The sequence below is a fragment of the Papio anubis genome, chromosome X, assembly GCF_008728515.1.
Source record: "Papio anubis isolate 15944 chromosome X, Panubis1.0, whole genome shotgun sequence".
Taxonomy (NCBI): domain Eukaryota; kingdom Metazoa; phylum Chordata; class Mammalia; order Primates; family Cercopithecidae; genus Papio; species Papio anubis.
The window spans coordinates 128541282-128563322 of record NC_044996.1 but is presented as its reverse complement, the minus strand read 5'-3'; the positions used below and the strand labels follow the sequence as shown (position 1 = coordinate 128563322).

General features: G+C 40.3%; 1 protein-coding gene and 1 pseudogene across 12 annotated transcripts in view; both read left to right on the top strand.

Annotated features, from left to right (window-relative positions):
• REPS2 (RALBP1 associated Eps domain containing 2) overlaps nucleotides 1-22041 on the top strand; it is a 208445-nt gene that overhangs the window by 60619 nt on the left and 125785 nt on the right. For 6 of the 11 annotated variants that reach the window (XM_009197260.4, XM_009197259.4, XM_009197263.4 and 3 more), the window contains exons 2-4: nucleotides 2377-2500; nucleotides 17760-17908; nucleotides 20711-20837. In XM_009197260.4, the coding sequence (XP_009195524.2) occupies nucleotides 2377-2500; nucleotides 17760-17908; nucleotides 20711-20837 (400 nt within the window). Of the gene's footprint in view, nucleotides 1-1107; nucleotides 2178-2376; nucleotides 2501-17759; nucleotides 17909-20710; nucleotides 20838-22041 lie in introns of those variants that run through there. The other 5 variants (XM_009197261.4, XM_017954056.3, XM_009197258.4 and 2 more) reach the window with 3 other exon arrangements.
• On the top strand, nucleotides 12205-12836 carry LOC108583792 (annotated as a pseudogene). The gene is made up of 2 exons (XR_002519618.2): nucleotides 12205-12258; nucleotides 12325-12836. The product of XR_002519618.2 is annotated as a 60S ribosomal protein L21 pseudogene (transcript).

Genomic DNA, 22041 nt, shown 5'->3' with positions numbered 1-22041 from the left:
TAATCTTATAGAATTAGGTAGGAGGGAAGCTATGTTAGTGGCCTTCAACCTTCTTCCAGAACTTTGTTCAGATTTCTCCCAAATGATCGGTGAATTTTTCTGATTTGTATCCAGCATCCCAGACGTTTAGTGTACATCTGTAAGCTGTAAGGAAGTTGATTTAATCTATTCCTTTTTTTTATCTCTTGCCTTCCACCTGAGAAAACACTGGTCCATAGGTTCTTACTCTGTATTAGGAATTTGCACAATGTGTAACCTAAGATGGATCCAGCTGCGAGTTGGATCCAGCTGGGAGTGTTACAGGTTTGGAGTTTAGACTAAAGAAGAGAAGTGGAATCTTTTCATTTTTCCCCCTTTATTTTGAGGAAAGCCCAGTGATTTGGACTGTTTGAAGGAGCAATTATATAAAACATCTCCACTAATTGAGTATCTGGGATAAACTTTTTTTCACCTTATTTTCTTTAGATACCATTAAACATTTCTACCCACAACTTAGAGCTTTTCCGTGGAGATTTTAAACTTAGAAAACTTTGAACCTTGATGAATGAAAAAAACCTTTCAGAACTAACCTTTTTTGTTTTGATTCAGAAGTCCATGTGTAAGTTCCAAAGGCTTATAATTCTTTTCTCTTCCTTGAGGCTTGAATATTTCAGAATGTTCTTGGTATCTCTCTTGGAGGTTTGGTGTACAAAGAGCAAGGAAAGTAACCTATGGGCTTAACTCACTTATGTGTATATATTCTACTTTGGCTCCAAAGCAATGATTCTAGTGGTGATATGGGACCAAAGGACAGATTTCAGGTAAATAAGGCCGTTTACTAATGTCAGATTAAGGTATTAGTCTTCAAGTACCATAAATGTTTCACCAGCAATTTCAGTTACCTGTAGTAAAGAGCTTTCCAGTTTGATGTGGTAGTTATGGTAAAGGAGCAACTGAAAGTTAACCTGATAGTAGATTAACACTCAATGAAAATATAGTTGTTAATTTTTTCACATACCAAGGATTACAATTTCTTTTTTTCCTATTTTTAAAGTAGAGATGGGGTCTTGCTATATTGCCCAGGCTAGTCTTGAAATCCTGACCTCAAGCGATCTTCCTTGAGGCTTCCCAAAGTGCTGAGGTTATAGGCGTGAGCCATTGTGCCCGGCCTACAATTTCTTAATAGTAGGAGTTATTCTGCAAGACAACTATCTCAATGTTGGAACTACACTAATGTTGTTGGTGTGTTTTTTTCCTTGTGTGGGATAGTCTGTATCTTAAGATACGTAATGTATATATTCACAATAAGGGCTACATTATAAAATTCAGAGACATTTTATTTTTGAGGGTAGGTTTCATTCACTTGATTGAGAATTTGTTGACTGTATCTTGGGTGCCTATCCTTATGCTAAGAGATGAATGGAAGTTGCCCCCTGCCTTGAAGAGAAGACATTTTAATGGGAGGCAGAGATAAACAGATAATTAATTATAATGTGATACATTTGGAAATAGTCACAAAAAACTTGAATATGGAGATTTTCAAAAGTACAGAGAACAGGATATTGAACCCTCATGAACCCATTACCAAACTTCAACAATTACTAACTCTTGGTTATGTTTGTTTCACCCATGTGCCCCACCTCCTCACCTTCCCCCTTTTATTTTGAAGCAAGTCTAAGACAGTGTATCATGTGATGGACATTAATAGATACTTGGATAGAGTATTCTGAGAATACACTGGGAAAATATACTGTATCGGGGAGGTGGAAAGGAGCTACAGCAAAGTAACATTTGAGTTCAATCTAGGTGGGGAGGAGGATGTCATTGTTCCAGGTGATGGGATGGAAACCGACAATTATTGCAATGTCTTGAAAAATGTGTATATAGAACTTTTTTGTTCCTCTGAACTGAGCACCCAAGGTGTAATTTCCAAGATTAGGAAATTGTTTTGCCTGAGGACTTTATAAAAATAATTAATTCACTTTTAATTTAGATAAACTAGAATAATCCATGAGTAGTGGTAATGACTAATCTGTTCTCTTTTCACCCCAGTGACTTTCTAGACTTTGAACATTAGAATTCACTCCTTGAAAAAGTCACTCTCCTTTGTAAGTAGAGCAACAGCTGTCCTTTGTCACCTTTATTTTTCTCTTTGGAAGAGGAGGAATAATCAGTGGCTCACTTCTGAAACATCATGAGTAGGTAGAATTTAGTAGTCTGAATTTAAAACCTCCCTGTAAACTGAAGGAAGAAATTGACCAGCGGGCACACATAGGTTCTCAAGGGACTTTTTTGGTTAGCCACTAGGTGAAATCCTTGAGATTTCATCATTTATCTTGTCTCATTTTCCTGTTGTGAAATTGGGTGTTCAGCATTGTTTTTCTTGTCTGTTCTCAGATCACAGAACTGTGTGGTGCAAAGCGAGTTGGTTATTTTGGTGCAACACAGTTTTACATTGCCCTGAAATTAATTGCTGCAGCACAATCTGGCCTCCCGGTGCGGATAGAGAGTATTAAATGTGGTGAGTATCTCACATTTGTATGTTTTATTGTCCATGGCGAGTTGCTCATTTATGAGAACCATTTTTAATGGATTTAAACTTTTCTGGAATTTCTCGTTGCTTCCTCCAACTCTTCTGCAAAATGAAATAAGAAAACTTAGCAGGTAGGTAGCTTAGTTTCTTTCTTTTGTAAATGGGGAAAAATTCCGAGAGTAACCTGAGATTAGTTCATTTTAACTGATTTGCAGTTAAAATAGATTTTATTCTTTAGCAGGATGGCATTGGGCCAGGAATTCTAGAGCCTGTGGCAAATAATCACATTGAGTTTAATTTTCCACTTGAGGTATCTATAATGTTATTGAAGGCTCTGTTAGGGATTAGGGGAGGAGTAATAAGGGAGTTTGAATGGAACTATGCCTTTTCTCTTTCCCATCCCTGCCAGTGCTCAGCCTTTAATTCTGTTTCCAAAGCACTATTCTGATGCTGGTAAGCACTTGGGTGCTACCAAAATTTTGGCAGAATGAATTTATCTTCTTAAGGTTCTGATTTAATATTTTCTCATCTTGCCATCCCTGCCCTCAGCCCACTATATGCTTGAGCACTTTCTACAATTTAAACAAAAAGCAAAGCCCCTAACTGTTAGCAGTATTTCTACTGCCTCCGGATTGGTTTTAAAAATATGTATGAAAAAGGTGATTATTCAAGGGGTGTGCCCAGGTCCTCGATAATTCACTTTGATACAGATTACTTTCATATGTCCATACAGGTATGCAGGAACTTTTTTTCTTTTTCTCATTCTGAGATTAAAAACCTCTTAACTGTTCACACCTGTCCTGAGAAGTCTCTGATAGACATACAAGTGGATCAGGATTTATGGTGAGCCCATGGAAACCTTGTAGGACAATCCAAATGGCTGAGAAGATTCCATAGATGGCTGGTTATGGAAGACCAAGCCCTTCACACTAACCATCAGGAGGTGGCACTCATCATGCTAATCTTTATCAGGGGGCTAGTGTGTGCCAGACACTGTTTCATTTAATTCTCATGACACCCTACTAAATTAGGTACTTGTGTCAGTTTGCATTGCTTAGGATAAGCTGCGATAACAAATGTCACAATCTCAGTGCCTCAACAAGATGGAGGTTCATTTTCCACTTTGCAGTGGGTCAGGGTGACCCTCCAGGGCAGCTGCCCTCTATGTGGTGACCATGTGATCGTGGCTGCTTTATCTTGTGGCACCTCTGACACAACACCTGTTCCCATAATCGCCACACCAGGGAAAGAGTATCTCACCCTAGCGGTTAAATGCTTTGGCCCAGACATGACTGAAGTTATTGCTGCCCACACTGCGTTGGCCAGAACTTGTCACATTAATCCGTTTCAACGCAGAGCAGATGGGAGAACACAATTCTCTCCTGCGCCTGCAAGGAGAGGACAACTGCGAGTCTCTACTATGGCTGCACACTGCGGGTCTCTACTATGGTGCTGCCATTGTTCATATCTTACAAATATGGAAATTTGAACTTTAGGGAGGTTGAGTAACTTACCTAAGAACATAAGGTTAGTAGAATTTGGAGCCAGGATCTACTTCCAGTCCCCATGCTCTTAATTTCTATGCAAAATAACCTTGTCTCAATTTTTTCTATTTAGTAAGATGCTGACGGTAATCTGTTATGGAATATTTTCTGAATGGAAAAAATATCGGACTTGAAAGGCATCCCTTGGTATGACAGAATTTGGTTCTTTGAAATAAGTTTCTTGATGGAGTGTCATTTGACAGGCAGGCTTAGTATTCATTGTTGCAAGACATAGCGGTCATTTACTTTGATTAGTTGAAAGTTGCATCACATTGAATTTGGATTTGTGGTAGGCACTGATAGTTTTTTTCCATTGTAAATGATCATTAAGCTTTATTATAGTATCTTCCAATTTTATCTTCTGGGAAAGTTAGAGCTGCTTTATTATATACAGAATAAACTTTTGACACTTTTGTTACTGATTTTAAGTTAGACCTAAGTCTTTTACCTGATTTGTGCCCAGATTGACAGTTTAATTTCCTGAGGTCAGGGAGCATGATTGTTGAAGTTATCACTTGTGTAAAGGATTAACAGTTTATCACAAATATAAGGCTTTCTCAGTTTTATTTTATAAACCCAGTTGCTGCCTTTTAACCTCTGAGGGTTTATATATACCCAGAGTTAATTCTGAATTATCTTCCTTCGTTTAAGGATTGATTGAATAAAAATTATTTGCATTTAGCATATGTTGAATAAGAATTAGGGCAAGATTGGGCCAAACTTTGAGCTGCCACTTAGAATTTTCCAGTTTGTTGCTTGAAATCTATTAGCTTAATGCTTGATGACACAAATCTTGAAGGCCAAAGAGATCACTCTGTGAGAACCTAATCTGAAAGACTGTGTTAGCCCTGTCACACCCAGGGCGTCATACCCAGGGAGTTGTGGATGGATACCCTTATGTCATGAATAACATGCACCTGTGTGTACGTGTGTGACCCTCTAATCCCTGGTCCTTCCCGTTTTGGTAAATGCTACCACCATCCGCAGCTGCACGAGCCAGAAACCCAGCAGTCATCCTGGATTCCTCCTTTTCCCTCACTCCTTAATAGAATCCATCAAAAGTCCTAGCAATGTGGCTCCAATCTCACTCCCTGTTGCCTTTATCTCTTTGCCCCTACTAGACCAAGTAACCTTCAACTACTTACCTGGACACCACAATGGATTGGCATCCTAGCCCCTCCTCTCTTCTCTACTGTGCTGTCTCTTTTCCCACTGGTTGGTTGGTTGCTTGTTTTTTGACAGACTCGCTCTGTCACCCAGGCTGGAGTGCAGTGGCACAATCACAGCTCACTGCAGCCTTGACCTCCTGGGTGCAAGGGATCCTCCCACCTCAGCCCCCCAAGTAGCTGGGACTACAGGCATGCGCCACCGCTCCCTACTAATCCTACTAATTTTTGTATTTTTTGTAGAGATGGGGTTTTGCCATGTTGCCCAGGCTGGTCTTGAACTCCTGAGCTCAAGTGATCGGCCCGCCTCAGCCTCCCAACTTTTTTTTTTTTGAGACTGGGCCTCACTCTGTCACCCAGGCTGGAGTGCACTGGTATGATCACGGCTTATTACAGCCTCTGCTTCCCAGGCTCAAATGATCTTCCTGCCTTAGCCTCCTGAGTAGCTGAGACTGCAGGCGTACATTACTATGTCTGGCTAGTATATATGTCTTTTTGTAGAGATGGGGGTCTTGTTATGTTTCCCAGGCTGGTCTCGAACTGCTGAACTCAAGTGACTCTCCTGCGTCAGCCTCCCAAAGTGCTGGGATTATAGGCATGAGCCACCATACCCAGCCTCTTTTCCTACTTTTGAAAGTGTTATCTTTTCAAAATACACAGCAGATTATTCCATCTTCTTCCTTTAAACCCTCCAGTAGTTTGCTTGTTGTGCTTTGTAAAACATTCAAAGTCCCTACACTGATCTGTAACACCCTACACAATCTAGTTCTTCCCTGCTTTTCCATCCTCATCTCAAACCTCAACCCCTTGCTCACTACATGTTACCCAGTCTCAGTGGCCTTCTACCCATTTCTGGGTGACCTCTTTCCTGCTGCAGGCCATATGCCCATTTTATCTTGCGGTCTTGGGTTCCCAGGGATCTGTTTTTCCTTTCTGCTTCCCCTGGCTGGCTCCTTCCCAACCTTCAGGATTCAGAGTCTGTCCCTGTTATCCTACCTAAAATAGTTCTGTCAGTTTCATTAATTCATGAAGGAACCAGCATATGGTAAAACTGGCTCAAGAAAGTATAGTCAGATTTATTTATAGTCATAGAAAGAAAAGATGCTTGAACAGAATTGCTAAATTAGGTATAAAGCTAATTAATGCCCTATGGGGTAATATAAGTGCAACCTGGCTATTGTACTTTTTTCTAAGATGAAGGTATTTGCATTGCCATAAGACAAGAATTACTTGTTAGCTAACAGTTTTTTCCAAGTTAATATCTACCCGTTCAGGATTATCAAATGCCCAACCAAGAGTAAACAGTAAGTCAGAGCAGAAGTCCATATCCCTAGGAAGTGAGGTGATCCTTGGGTGGGCCTGCTGGGTAATGCTTCTGCAGGGCAATCTCCTCTCCACTTTGTTCTTTCCCAGCATCTGTTTCCTGATAGCACTTACCAGAGTTTGCAAATATTCCTTACAGGTTTCACTATTTTTTTTGTCTCTCTTCCTCACTTGTCCAGCTTGTGTAAGGGGGAGGGAAGAGGATCTGACACCCCTTGCATTGTGGGGCATTGTAGGCACTCAGTGTGTATTGGTTGAATGAATGAATGAAGAGATGCATGTCTACACGTGAGGAGGGTGTCTTAATCATCTGCCACTCTTTAAACTAAAACGATTGGAATTCAGATTCTCCTGGAACTCCAGAGGAGTTTTTACAGAAGTCATCTCAGTTTGCATATCATCTTTCTTAGGCACTGATTCTCAACCTTGTCTGCACTTGAGAACCACCTGGAGAGCTTTAAATATAAAATAAAGAATACAGATGCCTGGGTCCATCTCCAGAAATTCTAATTTCATATGTCTGCAGTCCAGTCTGAGCATCAGGATTTTTAACAGCTCTCCAGGTGATTCTTATATGGAGACAGGTTTAAGAATAAGAGCTGTATCAAGCATTTTCAAGAGCTTTGCTTAAACTCTTTCTCTCTCTCTCTCTCTCTCTCTGTGTGTGTGTGTGTGTGTGTGTGTGTGTAGTTATAGTAGCTGCATCTGAACTAGGGTGCTGCACGACACAGGGCACATGATTTAAGAGGGCACTTATTCTCAGGGCAGGTGCCGTCTCTGCATTTACACCACCCTGAGAGTGAGTGCCTCCTCAAATATTGGCACTAGGTATATGTCTAGCCTCACCCTAGTCTGAGTTGGGGTTAAACAGATGGCAAAACAGCTAGGGCAGAAGGAAAGAAGGTGAAAAGTAAGGAGTGGTAGAGAATTTCTGATGAGGAAAGCATGTGGAGAACATTTGCCCTGGGACCTGCTGTTACCTTTCTTTCCAGGGTCTGAACTTGAGCACGTGTGGGGACTGAGGGAATATTAGGCAGAACCTAGAGTAGGGTTTCTCATCATTTTTGTGCCAGGAGCCCCTTTGGCAGTCTGAAGCCTGTGGGCCCCTTCTCAGAATTATGTTTTAAATGCCACAAAGACATAGGATTATAATGGAAACCAATTATACTGAAATAATCACTAAAATACTTAAAAGAAATTGTTATATAACAACATACATGCTTCTAGGCCTGGCACGGTGACTCATGCCTGTAATCCCAGCACTTTGGGAGGCCGAGGTGGGCGGATCACTTGAGGCCAGGAGTTTGAGACCAGCCCGGCCAACATGGTGAAACCTTGTCTCTACTAAAAATGCAAAAATTAGCCAGGTGTAGTGGCACATGCCTTTAATCCCTGCTACTCAGGAGGCTGAGGCAGGAGACTAGCTTGAACCCAGGAGGTGGAGGTTGCAGTGAGTCAAGATTGTGCCACTGTACTCCACCCTGGGCAACGAGTGAGACTACATCTCAAAACAAAAACAAACAGACAAAAAACCCAACCCCCAAAGCATATATGCTTCTTTATTAATGCATTAAATAAAACATCTAACAGTGTTTGAAATAACCACTACTTTTTCAAAGTAGTGATATGCATAAACAGTACTTCAAGATGTCGGCCTGGCATGGTGGCTGTGGCCTGTAATCCCAGCACTTTGGGAGGCCGAGGTGGGCGGATCACGTCGTCAAGAGATTGAGACCATCCTGGCCAACATGGTGAAACCCCGTCTCTACTAAAATAGAAAAAAATTAGCCGGGCGTGGTGACATACACCTGTAGTCCCAGCTACTTGGGAGGCTGAGGCAGGAGAATGGCATGAACCCGGGAGGCAGAGCTTTCAGTGAGCCAAGATCGCGCCATTGCACTCCAGCCTGGGCGACAGAGAGAGACTCTGTCTCAAACAAACAAACAAAAAACCCAAAACCCTAATCTGATAGGTGACAAAGTTATGGATATTGCTAGTGATGCTATAGTGGCTTGTTGCTTACATTCATAATGGAAAGAAATGCTAAATTTCAGTTACAGTAGGGAAAATAAAGATGTAATTTCTTTTTCCTAGTCAAGGTGACAGAACCCGTGATTTTTCACTAGTTCACTAGCTTGTGAACTCTGATGGTGCAATGACATGATTCATGTGGTCTTTGGGGCTGTGTTCCCCAAACTGGTTTATAGTCTGGTTGCAGTCTGGTACAGTTTGCAGTGGAAGGAGAGAGAATTAGGACAAAAGGATGAGTTATTTATAAAACTAAATGTATTCAAATCTAAGATTGGGTTTTTTTTTTGGTTCCTCTTGTTAAATGTCCTTTGTGAAATTGATAATGGGTAATAGTTTGGGGTAAAATTCTTGACGAGATAGAATGTTGGTAACTCTGTGTTGGCTTTCTTCATTTCTTTTGTTGTTGTTGCTGGGGGAGAGATTTTTCCTATTTTGTGAAATCCCAAAATTTGTGAGCCACTATTGTGGTCACGATTCTACTGCCAAGAAGATACTGAGGCAAATCATTGAATTCCCTTTGACTCCTCCCTTATCTGCAAAACAGTTGTTCTCAACCTAGGTGATTTCGTCCCTTTAGGGACTTTTGGCAATGTGAGGAGACATTTTTGGTTGTCCCAGCTGCGGAGGGGGACTGCCTGGCATTTAGCCGGTAGAGGCCAGGGATGCTGCTCAACACCCTACACTGCAGAGGACAGGACCCCCTCTTCCAACAACAACAAACTTATCTAGTCTAAAATGCCAGTAATGTTGAGACTGAGAAAGCCTACTGTAAAATAAGTATCAAGACTTAGGAACTCTAATCCTGCTGTGCTCTAGTTTTTTTTTTTTTTTTTTAATCATACAAGAAAGGTAGAAGGATTTTGTAGAATTGAGTCCTATTTCTGTGGCTTTTGTTTTCAAATGAGAATTATTTTATTCAAGGAAAAATAAAAGCAAATATTCTCTGGTTGAATTGAGGGTGGGGGTCCCTGTGCTTTGCCTATTTGACAAACCCTCCCTATCTCTTAGGGCTAGGAGAGAAATCTTTTGAGTGTGACAACCAGTTTGGTAATTCATAGAAAAGACAGGATAGGAAGCCCAAGGGTAAAGAAAGAAACCCAGGAGGTAAGGTTGTAGCTGGCTGTGTGTGTGTGTGTGTGTGTGTGTGTGTGTGTGTGGGGTGTGTGTGTGGTGTGTGTGTGCGTCCACACAGTGTCTCTGTATTTTGAGCACTGAATACTATCTTGGGATGTCTCAAGCTAAGGTCAGCTCATCCTTTCTGACTAATGTCCAACCCAATCCCCCTTTGCTTTTTTTCCCTCAGTGTTCCTTTGTCGATTTCCTTTACACCCTCTCTCAGCCCTGCTACAGGGACACAGAGCTGCTTTGGACAAAGTTCGCCTATGCAGGTTCACTGACTGTATGGCTGGGCACTTGTGTTTTCTAGGGGTCTGTCCCTCTACCCCATACCCCTGTCGTTAGCTCTATTGTTGCTCCTTCCCAAAGGTTCTCCCCAACCTTCTGAGCTGTGGATTCCCACCTTATTTGTAAAAATCTTTGTTGTGGGATTCTTTGACAATCTAGTAAAAGCTCTGGATCTTAGCAGGAAAATACACATTGACATTAAAATAAAACATTGTAAAAAATGTTGCCTTCAATGTCAACGGAGTTTCTGGACCCCTGGAGCTGGTTCATGGAGCCCAGTGAAGAGCCCTTCTTCTAGAGAAATGTAATGTATGGGATGGATATAGAGGATGTAAGTTGGAAGAGACATAGTGGAGAAATTGAAGCCCAAAGAGGCAAAATAAAGGGGATGCTGCTTGCTAGCAGCAGAGCCCAGTGGATTGTGGACCTCCTAACTCACTCCTGGGGTTCTACCCTTGGTATGGCCAGGAAATTTAACTTATCCACCATCCTCCTCTGCCACAAATTTACAGGATCACCCTTCCCATTGTAACCTCCACCCCACCATCTAGCTATTACCTACCCATTTCCTAATTGACAAGAGGTATTTCAGATCAATGGGTAGATAGGAGGATAATAGGAGACTAGATGGCTTTGATTACTCAGGCCTGGGTTGATAAGACTGGCCTGATGTTTTTTTGTTTTTTGTTTTCCCCCAAAGTAACTTCAGGAAAATGTGTAGGGATGGTTTCACTTTGGAATTGTAGAACATTATTGTCATAATTCTTTGTTAACCTATAAGTAGCTGGTATAAGTGAATAGGTAAGAAAATGTAGTGGGAGAGAAGGGAGCCAGGAGTCAGGAGTCAAGAATTTTTGTTATGGTCATAGCTCTGCCACTATATTGCTACATGACTAAGACAAGTCTTGCTCTCCCTTTCCTGGGCTTATTTCCTTAACTGCAAAATGCAGACATTTGAGCAGGTTTTCTCTAGATTATTTTCTGAAATGCCACAGTTTCATGCTAAATGTTCAAATCTGTACTAGAAAGAATTTTAATGTTCAGGATGGCAATATAGCCTTGTGTCTGGGAATGTAGGTCCTAGCAATAGGCTACCTCATTATGAATCTTTCCTTCATTACCTTTTATTTGTGTGGCCTCAGGCAAGTTTCTTAATTTCTCTGTTTCAAATGACTCACTGGAAGAAAAGATATACCAATAACACCTGCCTTATAGAGTTGTTGTAAGCACAAAATCAGGGAATCCCTTATCAAACATTGTAGAAAAGCATCTACAACTATGTTATTTAATATGGTAGCAACTTGCCATGTGTGGCTATTGAGCACTTGAAGTGTGGCAGTGTGGCTAGTGTGACTGAGAAACTGAATTTTTAATTAAATGATTTAAATAAAAGGCTTCAAACACTGTAAAATATTTTCTGTTAAATGCAACCTTATTGATTTAGTAGGACCACATTTCACTTCAACCTTGAATTCTGTAAGACGAGGGTCAGCAACCTTTTTCTATAAAGGGTCAGATAGATTTTGTGGGCAGTATGATTTTGGTTAGGTTTCACCATGTTGGTCAGGTTAGTCTCAAACTCCTGACCTCAAATGATCTGCCCGCCTTGGTCTCCCAAAGTGCTGGGATTACAGGGGTGAGCCACTGCACCTGGACTGACATTTGAATTTCATATAATGTTTACATCATGAAATATTTTTCTTTTGTTTTGTTTTTTTTTTTTGGCAAATATTCAAACATTGTACTTGCGGGATGTACAGAAATAGGCAGCAGACTAGATTTGGTTCTTAGGTATACACCCAAGATAAATAAATTCATGTCCATCAAAAAACATTTATAAGAATTTCACAGCAGCTTTATTTACAATGGCCCCACACTGGAAACAACCCAAATGTTTATCACAGGATAATGGATTAAAATTTTCAATATATTCTTTTTTTTTTTTCTTGAAACAGGGTCTTGCTCTGTCACCTAGACTGGAGTGTAGTGGCACCATTTCGATTCACTGCAACCTCCGCCTTCCAGGCTCAAACCATCCTCCCACCTCAGCCTCCTGAGTAGCTGGGACTATAGGTGTGCGCCACCACACCTGGCTAATTTTTGTATTTTTTGTAGAGATGGGGTTTCGCCATGTTGCCCACACTGGTCTTGAACTTCTGAGCTCAAACAATCTGCCTACCTCGGCCTCCCAAAGTGCTGGGATTACTGGTGTGAGCTACTGCTCCCGGCTCAATATATTCTTAAAAGTGGCCTTTCGGCCGGAACCGCCATCTTCCAGATGCTGTTTGAGATACACCATCACGGAAAATTTGGTTGACAAGAAAGATTTAATTCACGTAAAAATTAATTTGCCAAAATGACGAACACAAAGGGAAAGAGGAGAGGCACCCGATATATGTTCTCTAGGCCTGTTAGAAAACATGGAGTTGTTCCTTTGGCCACGTATATGCGAATCTATAAGAAAGGTGATATCGTAGACATCAAGGGAATGGGTACCGTTCAAAAAGGAATGCCCCACAAGTGTTACCATGGCAAAACTGGGAGAGTCTACAATGTTACCCAGCATGCTGTTGGCATTGTTGTAAACAAACAAGTTAAGGGCAAGATTCTTGCCAAGAGAATTAATGTACGTATTGAGCACATTAAGCATTCTAAGAGCAGAGATAGCTTCCTGAAACGCGTGAAGGAAAATGATCAGAAAAAGAAAGAAGCCAAAGAGAAAGGTACCTGGGTTCAACTGAAGCGCCAGCCTGCTCCACCCAGAGAAGCACACTTTGTGAGAACCAATGGGAAGGAGCCTGAGCTGCTGGAACCTATTCCCTATGAATTCATGGCATAAAAGGTTATAAAAAAAAAAAAAAAAAAAAGACCTCGGGGCTGAAAAAAAAAAAAAAAAAAAAGTGGATTGCTCCATAGCAATGAAAAAGAATGAATTATGTGTGCAATGCATTGGGTGATTATCACAGATAAAAAGGTTGTAAAAGAAGCTAGTCACAGGAACAAATACTGTATGATTCAATTTATGAAGTTCCATAATGGCAAAGATAATCTGCAAGTATAGAAATTAGTACAGAGGTTGCTGGGTGGAGCAAAGGGAGGTGATTACTGGAAAGGAACATGAAGGAAAATTCTGTATCTTAATTTGGGAATTTGAGTGTTGGTTACAGGGAGATATATATATATATGTTTGTGTATATATATTTGTCAAAATTCTTCAAGTGGAACACTTACAGTTTCCGATAAATCATCCCACCATACAGAATATTCTTTACATAATTTAAAAAGAAATCAATTAGCTGCTTACATTTAACATTATGATAATAATAAAATACAGATTTCTGGCCACAATGGCTCACATTCTGATGTAGCAACTATCAACTAGAGCTGTGCTGTTTCAGTATGGTAGCCAGTAGCTGCATGTGGCTGTTGAGCACATAAAATGTGACAAGTACGAATTGAGGTATGCAAGGAGGGTAAAATATACATGGGAGTTTGAAGGCTTAATATGAAAAAATAATGTAAAATATTTCATTAATAGTTTTTAATGTTGATTGCATGTTGAAATAATAATACTGGATTAAAATAGATTATTAAAATTTTGCCATTAAAAATGTTTTGACATAGAAATTTTTTAATTGTGATAAGATACAAATAAAATTTCCCATCGTAACCATTTTAAATGTATAATTCAGCAATGTGTAAATATGGTCACATTGTTGTGTAACTAGTTTCTAGAACCTTTTCACTTCACCTTACAAAATGGAAGCTCTGTATTCATTAATATTCATTAAACACCTTCCCATTTTCTTTTTCCTACCCAGTTCTTGGCAACTGACTTTTTTTTTTTTTTATTAATTACAGTAAGCGATCGTGACTGCTGCTACCTCCGCCTCCCAGGCTCAAGGGATTCTTGTGCCTCAGCCTCCCGAGTAGCTGGGATTACAGGTGCATGCACCACTACACCTAGCTAATTTTTGTATTTTTAGTAGAGATGGGGTTTTGTCATGTTGGCCAGGCTGGTCTTGAACTCCTGGCCTCAAGTGATCCGCCCACCTCAGCCTCCCAAAGTGCTGGGATTACAAGCATGAACCACTGCACCTGGCCTGTCCATCTACTTTCTGCTTCCATGAGTTTGACTACTCTTGATGCCTCATATAAGTGAAACCACACAGTACCTGTCTTTTCGTGACCAGCTTATTTCACTTCCTTTTTTTAAAAAAATGTGGCTCATTCTTTTTTGGCAGATAATGTTGAAACACTGTGAACAGCTGCTGCCATTTTGATGGAACATGAGTTCTCTTCCCAGTACCCTCCCCTCCGTATTGTCTAGCTAAAGAGGCTCAATGTCACTTGCCATTTATTATTGCATTTATGCTGTTTACATTTTTTCTAATGGATTGAGGAAATTGAGGTATTTCTTTTTTTCTTTTCTTTTTTGAGTGACAGGGTCACCCAGGCTGGAGTGCAGTGACATGATGCAGCCTTGAACTCTTGGACTCAAGCGATCTTCCTGCCTCAGGCTCCTGAGTAGCTGGGACTACAGGCATATGCCACCATGCCTAGCTGATTTTTTAATTTTTTTTTTTAACAGATGGTGTCTTACTGTGTTGTCCAGGCTGGTCTCAAACTGCTAGGCTCAAGCGATCCTCCCACCTCGGTCTCCCAAAGTGCTGGGATTACAGGCATGAGCCACCACTCTCAGCCTAAAGTATTCCTAATATATCTGTATCTCTATCAAATATGGGAAAACAAAGGATTTTTCTCTTTTGTAGAGGGTCAAGTGTTTAAAAAGGAGCAGGCATAATTTTCTTTATGGAAGGGAAAAATAGTCATTTATATTTAATATACAAAGCATTTCTGTGTTCAAAGAATGTAACCTAAGATACCATTATGAAACAAATTGTCATCTTGGATGGCCACTCTCATTGTCTCTTCAGACCCTCTGAACATTTAGTTTGAACTCTTACTTTGTTTGCTGTGTGTTAATTCAATTCAGTTTGGGAGACAAGATTCTAACCAATGACTATAAATAGACCTTCTTCTTGACAGAATCATTGTATAGCAGATACTTTATTGATTAATTTTTTCAACGTTTCACTATCAAATTTTGTGTACGTGTGACTAGGAAGAACACTAATCTGAGTATGGTGACTCATGCCTGTAATCCCAGCACTTTAGGAGGCCAAGGCGGGAGGATTGCTTGAGCTCAGGAATTTTGAGACCTGTCTGGGCAATATAGCAAGACCCCATCTCTATGAAAAATAAAAAAAGAAATTAGCCAGCATGGTGGCAAGCACCTGTAGTCCCAGCTACTCGGGAGGCTGAGGCAGGAGGATCAGTTGAGTCTGGGAGTTCAAGGCTGCAATGAACTATGTTAGTGCCACTGCACTTTAGTCTGAGAGACAGACTTTGTCTCAAAAAAACAAAAACCAAAAACCAAAAAAAAAAATTCAGACTGAAAATTTACAAGCTACTTTTACCTTTCACTTCTTAAAAGCTTGCATCAGTTTAAGGGAAATGGCACCTTCATGAAAGTTTTCCATGATAAGAATATTATTATGTATGGTTACAATTCTGTTAAGTTAGAGTTGCTTAGAACCACATGACCAAAGAAAGTATGAGATAAATTCAGCTGTATTTTGTCTTTTGCTGTTTGGTGGCTGTCTGGGGTAGAGAGGTGGTTTTCTAGGCACATAGTTCTAAATAAGTGTCATAGACAGGGTGGAAGAATGTGTGAAGTGACAGTGTCCTAGACGATATCTGAGAGCCCTACTTAAGTCCTATTAATTGATATTCATAATTCAGTTAGTGTATTCCATTGCTCCTTGGAGGTATCTGTTGAATGCCAGTAAGACACTGGTCAGGGAGCTTATAAATACTGAGCATTTATTTCTTTTCTCCCTCAAGAAGTACTTGGAAGTAGAGTCATCTTCTTATGGGCAGATCAGGGTGCAAATTATTTTATGTGATCTTGTTTCATCTTTTTAGATCCTTTTTCCAGACCGAGCTGGAGCACATAACTGAGACCTAAACCATAATATTAGCTTATATTTGATTTACTAAGAATCTAGATTTTCTTTTCTCTTGCTTTTTTGCTTTTGAAGCCCATTCCTGCTTTGAGTACTGGAGAGCTGCCTGAGATTGGGAAACATTAAGATTGGTTACTCTATTTATGTCTCTTGGGTCCTTGGCTGATTGATCACACAGGGGTTTGTCATATTGCCTGTTCCTTTTTTTTTTTTTTTCTTTCTCTGGGATAGAATTTTGCTCTTGTTGCCCAGGCTGGAGTGTAGTGGCATGATCTTGGCTCACTGCAACCTCTGCCTCCTGGGTTTAAGCAATTCTCCTGCCTCAGCCTCCCGAGTAGCTGGGATTACAGGCACCTGCCGTCACACCTGGCTAATTTTTGGTATTTTTAGTAGAGACCGGGTTTTACCAGGTTGGCCAGGCTAGTTTCAAACTCCTGACCTCAGGAGATCCACCCGCCTTCGCCTCCCGAAGTGCTGGGATTATAGGCGTGAGTGAGCCACTGTGCCCGGCCACCTGCTTCTTTGAATCAAATGTGGACATAGCAACTAAAAGTAAACATCATGTGGATGTTAGAGAACCAGGGGCCTTCTTTGCCTGGGGAGCTCTAGGATACTTGCTTGCTGTTGCTAAGATGTTTTCTGGCCTTAGCACAGCATCAATCATTGAAAGTACAGCTGTGTTTTTGGAATAGAGAGATGATGGAAGTGCAAAGGCACACTGATGAGTATTATCCTGAACAATGGATACAGATGCAAATCATTATGCATAATCCATAGTGTCCCCATTTTTGTAGGGTTTTGTGCTACGTGATTGTGTGTGATTTGATGTGCTGAGAACTAGAAGTGTGCCAAAGTATCATTTCCGCTTTCAGAATAGTTTTGTTAGAATTTTGAAAGATAAGTAAATATACCAGACCGTTGCATTTCAACTCTTTGTAGCATTTTGAGTGGCTAATGGTTTTGACAGTAGAATGTGGCTGAATGATAGATTGATTGCTCTGACTTGATATTGTGGCTGAATGATAGATTGATTGCTCTGTCTTGATATTGTTTTCCTTATTCCATTATGAAAAGACAACCAGAGATTGGATGTGAAAATTCCGTAAAGAATTACATAGGGTGAGAAACTGTTCTACCCACTATGTTTGCCCTAGAAACAAGGGACCTTTCTGTAGAGCACTGGTTAAGAACCAGCTTGCCTGCATTCAAACCTTGGCTCTGCCACAGATGAATTGTGTGATCTTGGGGACATTACTTAGCTCCTTTATGACTGTTTCCACTTTTGTAATGGTGGGGGTGGTAATGATAGTACAGAGTTCATCGTACAGAGTTGTTGCGAGGATTAAATGAGTTAATATTTGGAAATCTTTCATACTGTGCCTGGCATATTTAAGTACTATGTGAATTTTACCTGCCACCATTTGTCATTTATTATTGTATTATACAATGTCATATCCTTTTTCTTGGTTGTTGAACTGAAGGATGAAATGGGAGATCAGTCCCAAATCTGAATTTATTCTGCGATTTGGCAACATTGAAAAATGTTAAACCAGAATACTTTGGTTAAACTATAGCATTTTAAAAATCATGACATTATTATAGGAGTACTCATTGTTTCTAAATCTAAATTTATATTTAGTGCTCTGGAATTTTTCCTCAAAAATGATTCATCTTTTGGCCATCGAGTTCCCCTTTTTTGCAGTTTTTAAATAAAGTCTGACTGGAGCTTCTCTGATTTCTGGTCCTAAAGAATTGCCTCTGCCTCGCTTTATGATGTCAAAGAATGATGGTGAGATACGATTTGGGAATCCAACTGAGCTGCATGGAACTAAGGTTCAGATTCCATATTTAACTACAGAAAAAAATTCCTTCAAAAGAATGGACGATGAGGATAAACAGGTAAACAGTTTAATCAGACATGTTCATTTGATTCTGACCATGAAACCGCATGTAGCAGGGCCTCGTATCTACTGTTCAGCTTCCAGCAAATCTCACCATCTGGAACCCAATTACAGACTTGGAAGTGAGCCAGTAAAGTTTTCTCTTAGCAAGAAAGAGAGACTGACACATATGAATCACCACCAGCCACTTAAGGGCCCTTTAGAGCCTACTTTAAAGTAGAATTGTGTCTAAAATAAGGCTACCAATTTAATACATTTATTGATTTCACTAGGTCAGTGGTTTTCTAAATGGATTCTTGGAAATGTAACTTCCAGGAGTTTTTAATGGGTTCTCTTCTACAAAAAGAAGTCTGTGGAAAAGATTTCTCCTATTATAATAAATGTGTTTGGAGAATGCTGCTTCATATTCCCTTGTTGAGGGAAGAACTAAATCCTTAGTCTTGGAAATTTGTAGTGCACATTAGCACGGTAAAGGCCCTGAGAAGTTCTGCAGTGAAGAGACCTGGAAATCTGTGTTTACTAAACTTTTTTCACCAGGAAATTCTTTCTTGCGGAACATATTTGGAATACTATCTTGGGAAATGCTGCCATTACCCATTTAGCAGGTTTGGAACCAGAGTAGGGAGGATAGGCTGTTAAAATTAGACTACTAATTGCAATAGTCAGATGATGATTGGTGGAGACAACAGTATAAAATCTCAGAAGAGTGGGCCTATCCAGAAGAAGTAAATAGTCTACACATTAGTGTACCCTGCAGGCATCAAGCTACAAGATACTTCCAGCAAAGATACTGAATCATGCAGAGAAGTCAAATTATGTTCAACATAGTGTCTTCTATAAGGTAAATACATTTATTATATCATAGGAACACTTGAGGCTGGGCACGGTGGCTCACGCCTGTAATCCCAGCACTTGGGAGGCCAAGGTGGGTTTATCACAAGAGGTCAGGAGTTCAAGACCAGCCTGGCCAACATGGCGAAACCCTGTCTCTACTAAAAATACAAAAATTAGCCAGGCGTGGTGGCATGCACCTGTTGTCCCATGTACTTGGAAGGCCGAGGCAGGAGAATGGCTTGAATCCGGGAGGCGGAGGTTGCAGTGAGCCGAGATCACATCACTGCACTCTAGTCTGGGCCACAGAGCAAGACTGTGTCTCAAAAAAAAAAAAAAAAAAAAAAAAAAAAAAAAAAAAAAAAAAAAAAAGACTAGAATGAAAATGTTTTTAAAATGCAATGAATATTAAACGATTATGTTGGAAAACTAACTTCTGTGACTTAACCTGTGATGTTGTATAGATGAGGTGTTGCTACAGAAGTTTTATATGGATAGTTAGGGGAGGTGTAGCACATCCTGTTAAACAATTCCATGTACTGTCACTTTCATAATTCTGACACATTTTAAACCAGTTCTTCAGGGATATATTTAAAAAGGAGGAGGTATAGGAATTTTCAGTCAGTATTCTTTGGCATATTTTCCCACCAGCATTTGGAGAGGAATGAGGGTCCACTGTCCCACAGTGGTTGATGGCCTGCGAAATTTCCAGGCCCATCCCTGACTTTGTGAATGAGAATATATCCTTTCACTTCAGGCTGAGTTTATGCATGCCCCACCCAGTCTATGGGTGTGAGCTTATGCTTTAGAGCAAATATGTTGCTTTTGTTTTGAAGAAGAGTATTTGATCAGTATTTCAGATTACATGTTTTTCTTTAGACTAAGGGAGCCTATATATATATAGTCTGTGTGTTGATAAAAAGCATTGTTTTGGCTGGGTGCAGTGGCTCACGCCTATAATCCCAGCACTTTGGGAGGCCGAAGCAGGAGGATTGCTTGAGCCCAGGAATTCAAGACCAGCTTGGACAACATAGCAAGATCTCATTTCTAAAAAAAAAAAAAAAAAAAAAAAAAATTAGCTGTGCGTGGTGGTGCATGCCTGTAGTCTCAGCTACTGGGGAGGCTGAAGTGGGAGGATTGCTTGAGCCCAGGAAGTCAAGGCTGCAGTGAGCTATGATCACGCCACTGTGCCGCAGCCTGGGTGACAGAACAAGACCCTGTCTCAAAAAGCACTGTTTTCTTGTTACTTGAATACTCCAAAGTTACCAGTCTACTAATAAATTTTTTTTTTTTTATAAGAGGAAACCCAGCAGCAGATAAGGTTGCTTACTTTGCCTAGGGTTCTACATCAAGTTCATATTTGAATTGAGATTCAAATTGTAGCTTGTTAATATTTCATCTTAGTGTTTGGGAGTAAGCTGGTTGGAATGGTTTACCTATAATGAATTGTTTTGCAGTCTCTCGCTGTTAAAAAAAAAAAAAAGCTAGCATTTTACTTTGACATAGTAAGCTCCAAGAATGTTAAGTATTAATCATTTAGAAATATATATTTTAATATTCACATTTGCTGGAAGACTTGATAAGTGTAAATCCAGGAAATAAATTCATTAATGAACGAAAATGAAGTCTATCCACAGAGAGATCACAGTTGGGAGTAGGTATGAGTGTTATTTCGTGTGATCAGTGTCTTTCATTTTCCAAAGGAAAATATTATTGGAATAACCAAAAGTGTTTCAGGCTGCTTTTAGTAATTTAGGTAACTCAGCACTGATGAGATTTTATTCTCTGGGAGACTTTTTGAATCCTCAGACACTGCTGTTTAACCATGCTGCATTTTTGAGAAAACATTTCCCCCCATTTGTTAAACCAGCTGGGTCACCAGCAGTAGAGTTGCGTTATGCTTCCTGACTGCAGCTCAGAACGCCAGGCTTGAGTGATCGCCTCTGAACTCTGATCTGGTTCTTTGAAGCAGGAAACACAGTCTCCCACGATGTCACCCCTCGCCTCCCCTCCTTCTTCCCCGCCTCATTACCAGAGGGTGCCCTTGAGCCATGGCTACAGCAAACTGCGGAGCAGCGCAGAACAGATGCATCCAGGTAAGAGGCGACCTGGGGGCCAGCTGTCCCAGGCAGTGTCTTAGAGATTCCTTAATTTACCAGTCAGTGAGGCTTCAAGCTGCTTAATTTCCTGATTTAATTACCCCTGTCTTTGGAAACATGGCTCAATTTAATTTTATATTCTCAAGCAAGGTTTTTTTAAAAAATGGATTTAAATATATTTGAGTAATGTTTCGTCTCCTGTCCTAGAAATTAGTTCATCTTTAGACTTTTAAACAACAAGATGATTTAATCTTTCATACACAGATTTTATTGAATAGAACATACCATGTTAAGGGCTTGTATTTTTTTGGAATTGTTATTCCTTTCTGCAAACACACTGAAGATATTTATATAGTAACTGCTTTAATGAAATTTCTTAAGAAATATAACCGCAAAAGCAAAAGAGTTGATCCAGTCTTTGAAGACTGAGCACATAAATGAAAATATATAGGTCCTGTGCTTTGGAATAAGGATAAAGGAAATGCTAGGGGTAGCATTTTGCTGAGGGGTATGTAGCATGCACAGTTGTGGGGTTGCCTCCTTGCTCACATTTATGCTCTGCTGGCCTCGTTAGGTAGTAAAATACGTTAGTTCTGAGGATGACTTGCAGAGTTTGCTGCTCAGGTTGCAGTACCTAAAGCACTGGAAATTCACTGCAGCATCTTGTCCTCCTGGGGTTCAGACTCCTAGTTTAAGATATGACCAATTTAAAGATATTCTAGAATTGGATATCTGAAACTGCCCCACCCCCCATTTTATTTTGTGGGCGGTGGCACCAAATGACCCAGTTTCTGCAGGTTTTTTACTGCATTAAAAATAGTGGTGACTTTTAGAGGGACACAGAAATAAAACTGCGTGCTAGGCTGAATAAAGAGAGGCTGTAATCTTGCAGAGAGAAGCAGGCGTGGCATAGTGGCAATAGCTTTTGATTGGAAGCAGAAGGTTTGTGGGTTTCTGTGACTAGCTGTAGGACTGGGCAGACCATTGAACATCTCTGAACCACGATTACCTTTTCTCTCTCATAATGGAGTAACAGTATTCTAGAGGGGTATTAGAGGATCAAGTGAGAATGTGAGTAAAGTCCTATGCACGTGCAAGATGATGTTGATAATGGATGGTAACAAAAAAATCACTGTCCTGTAACTTGAATATCGCAGTGGGGTTAGAAACTAAATGGAATTGAGAATTCTTCATTTTCCTC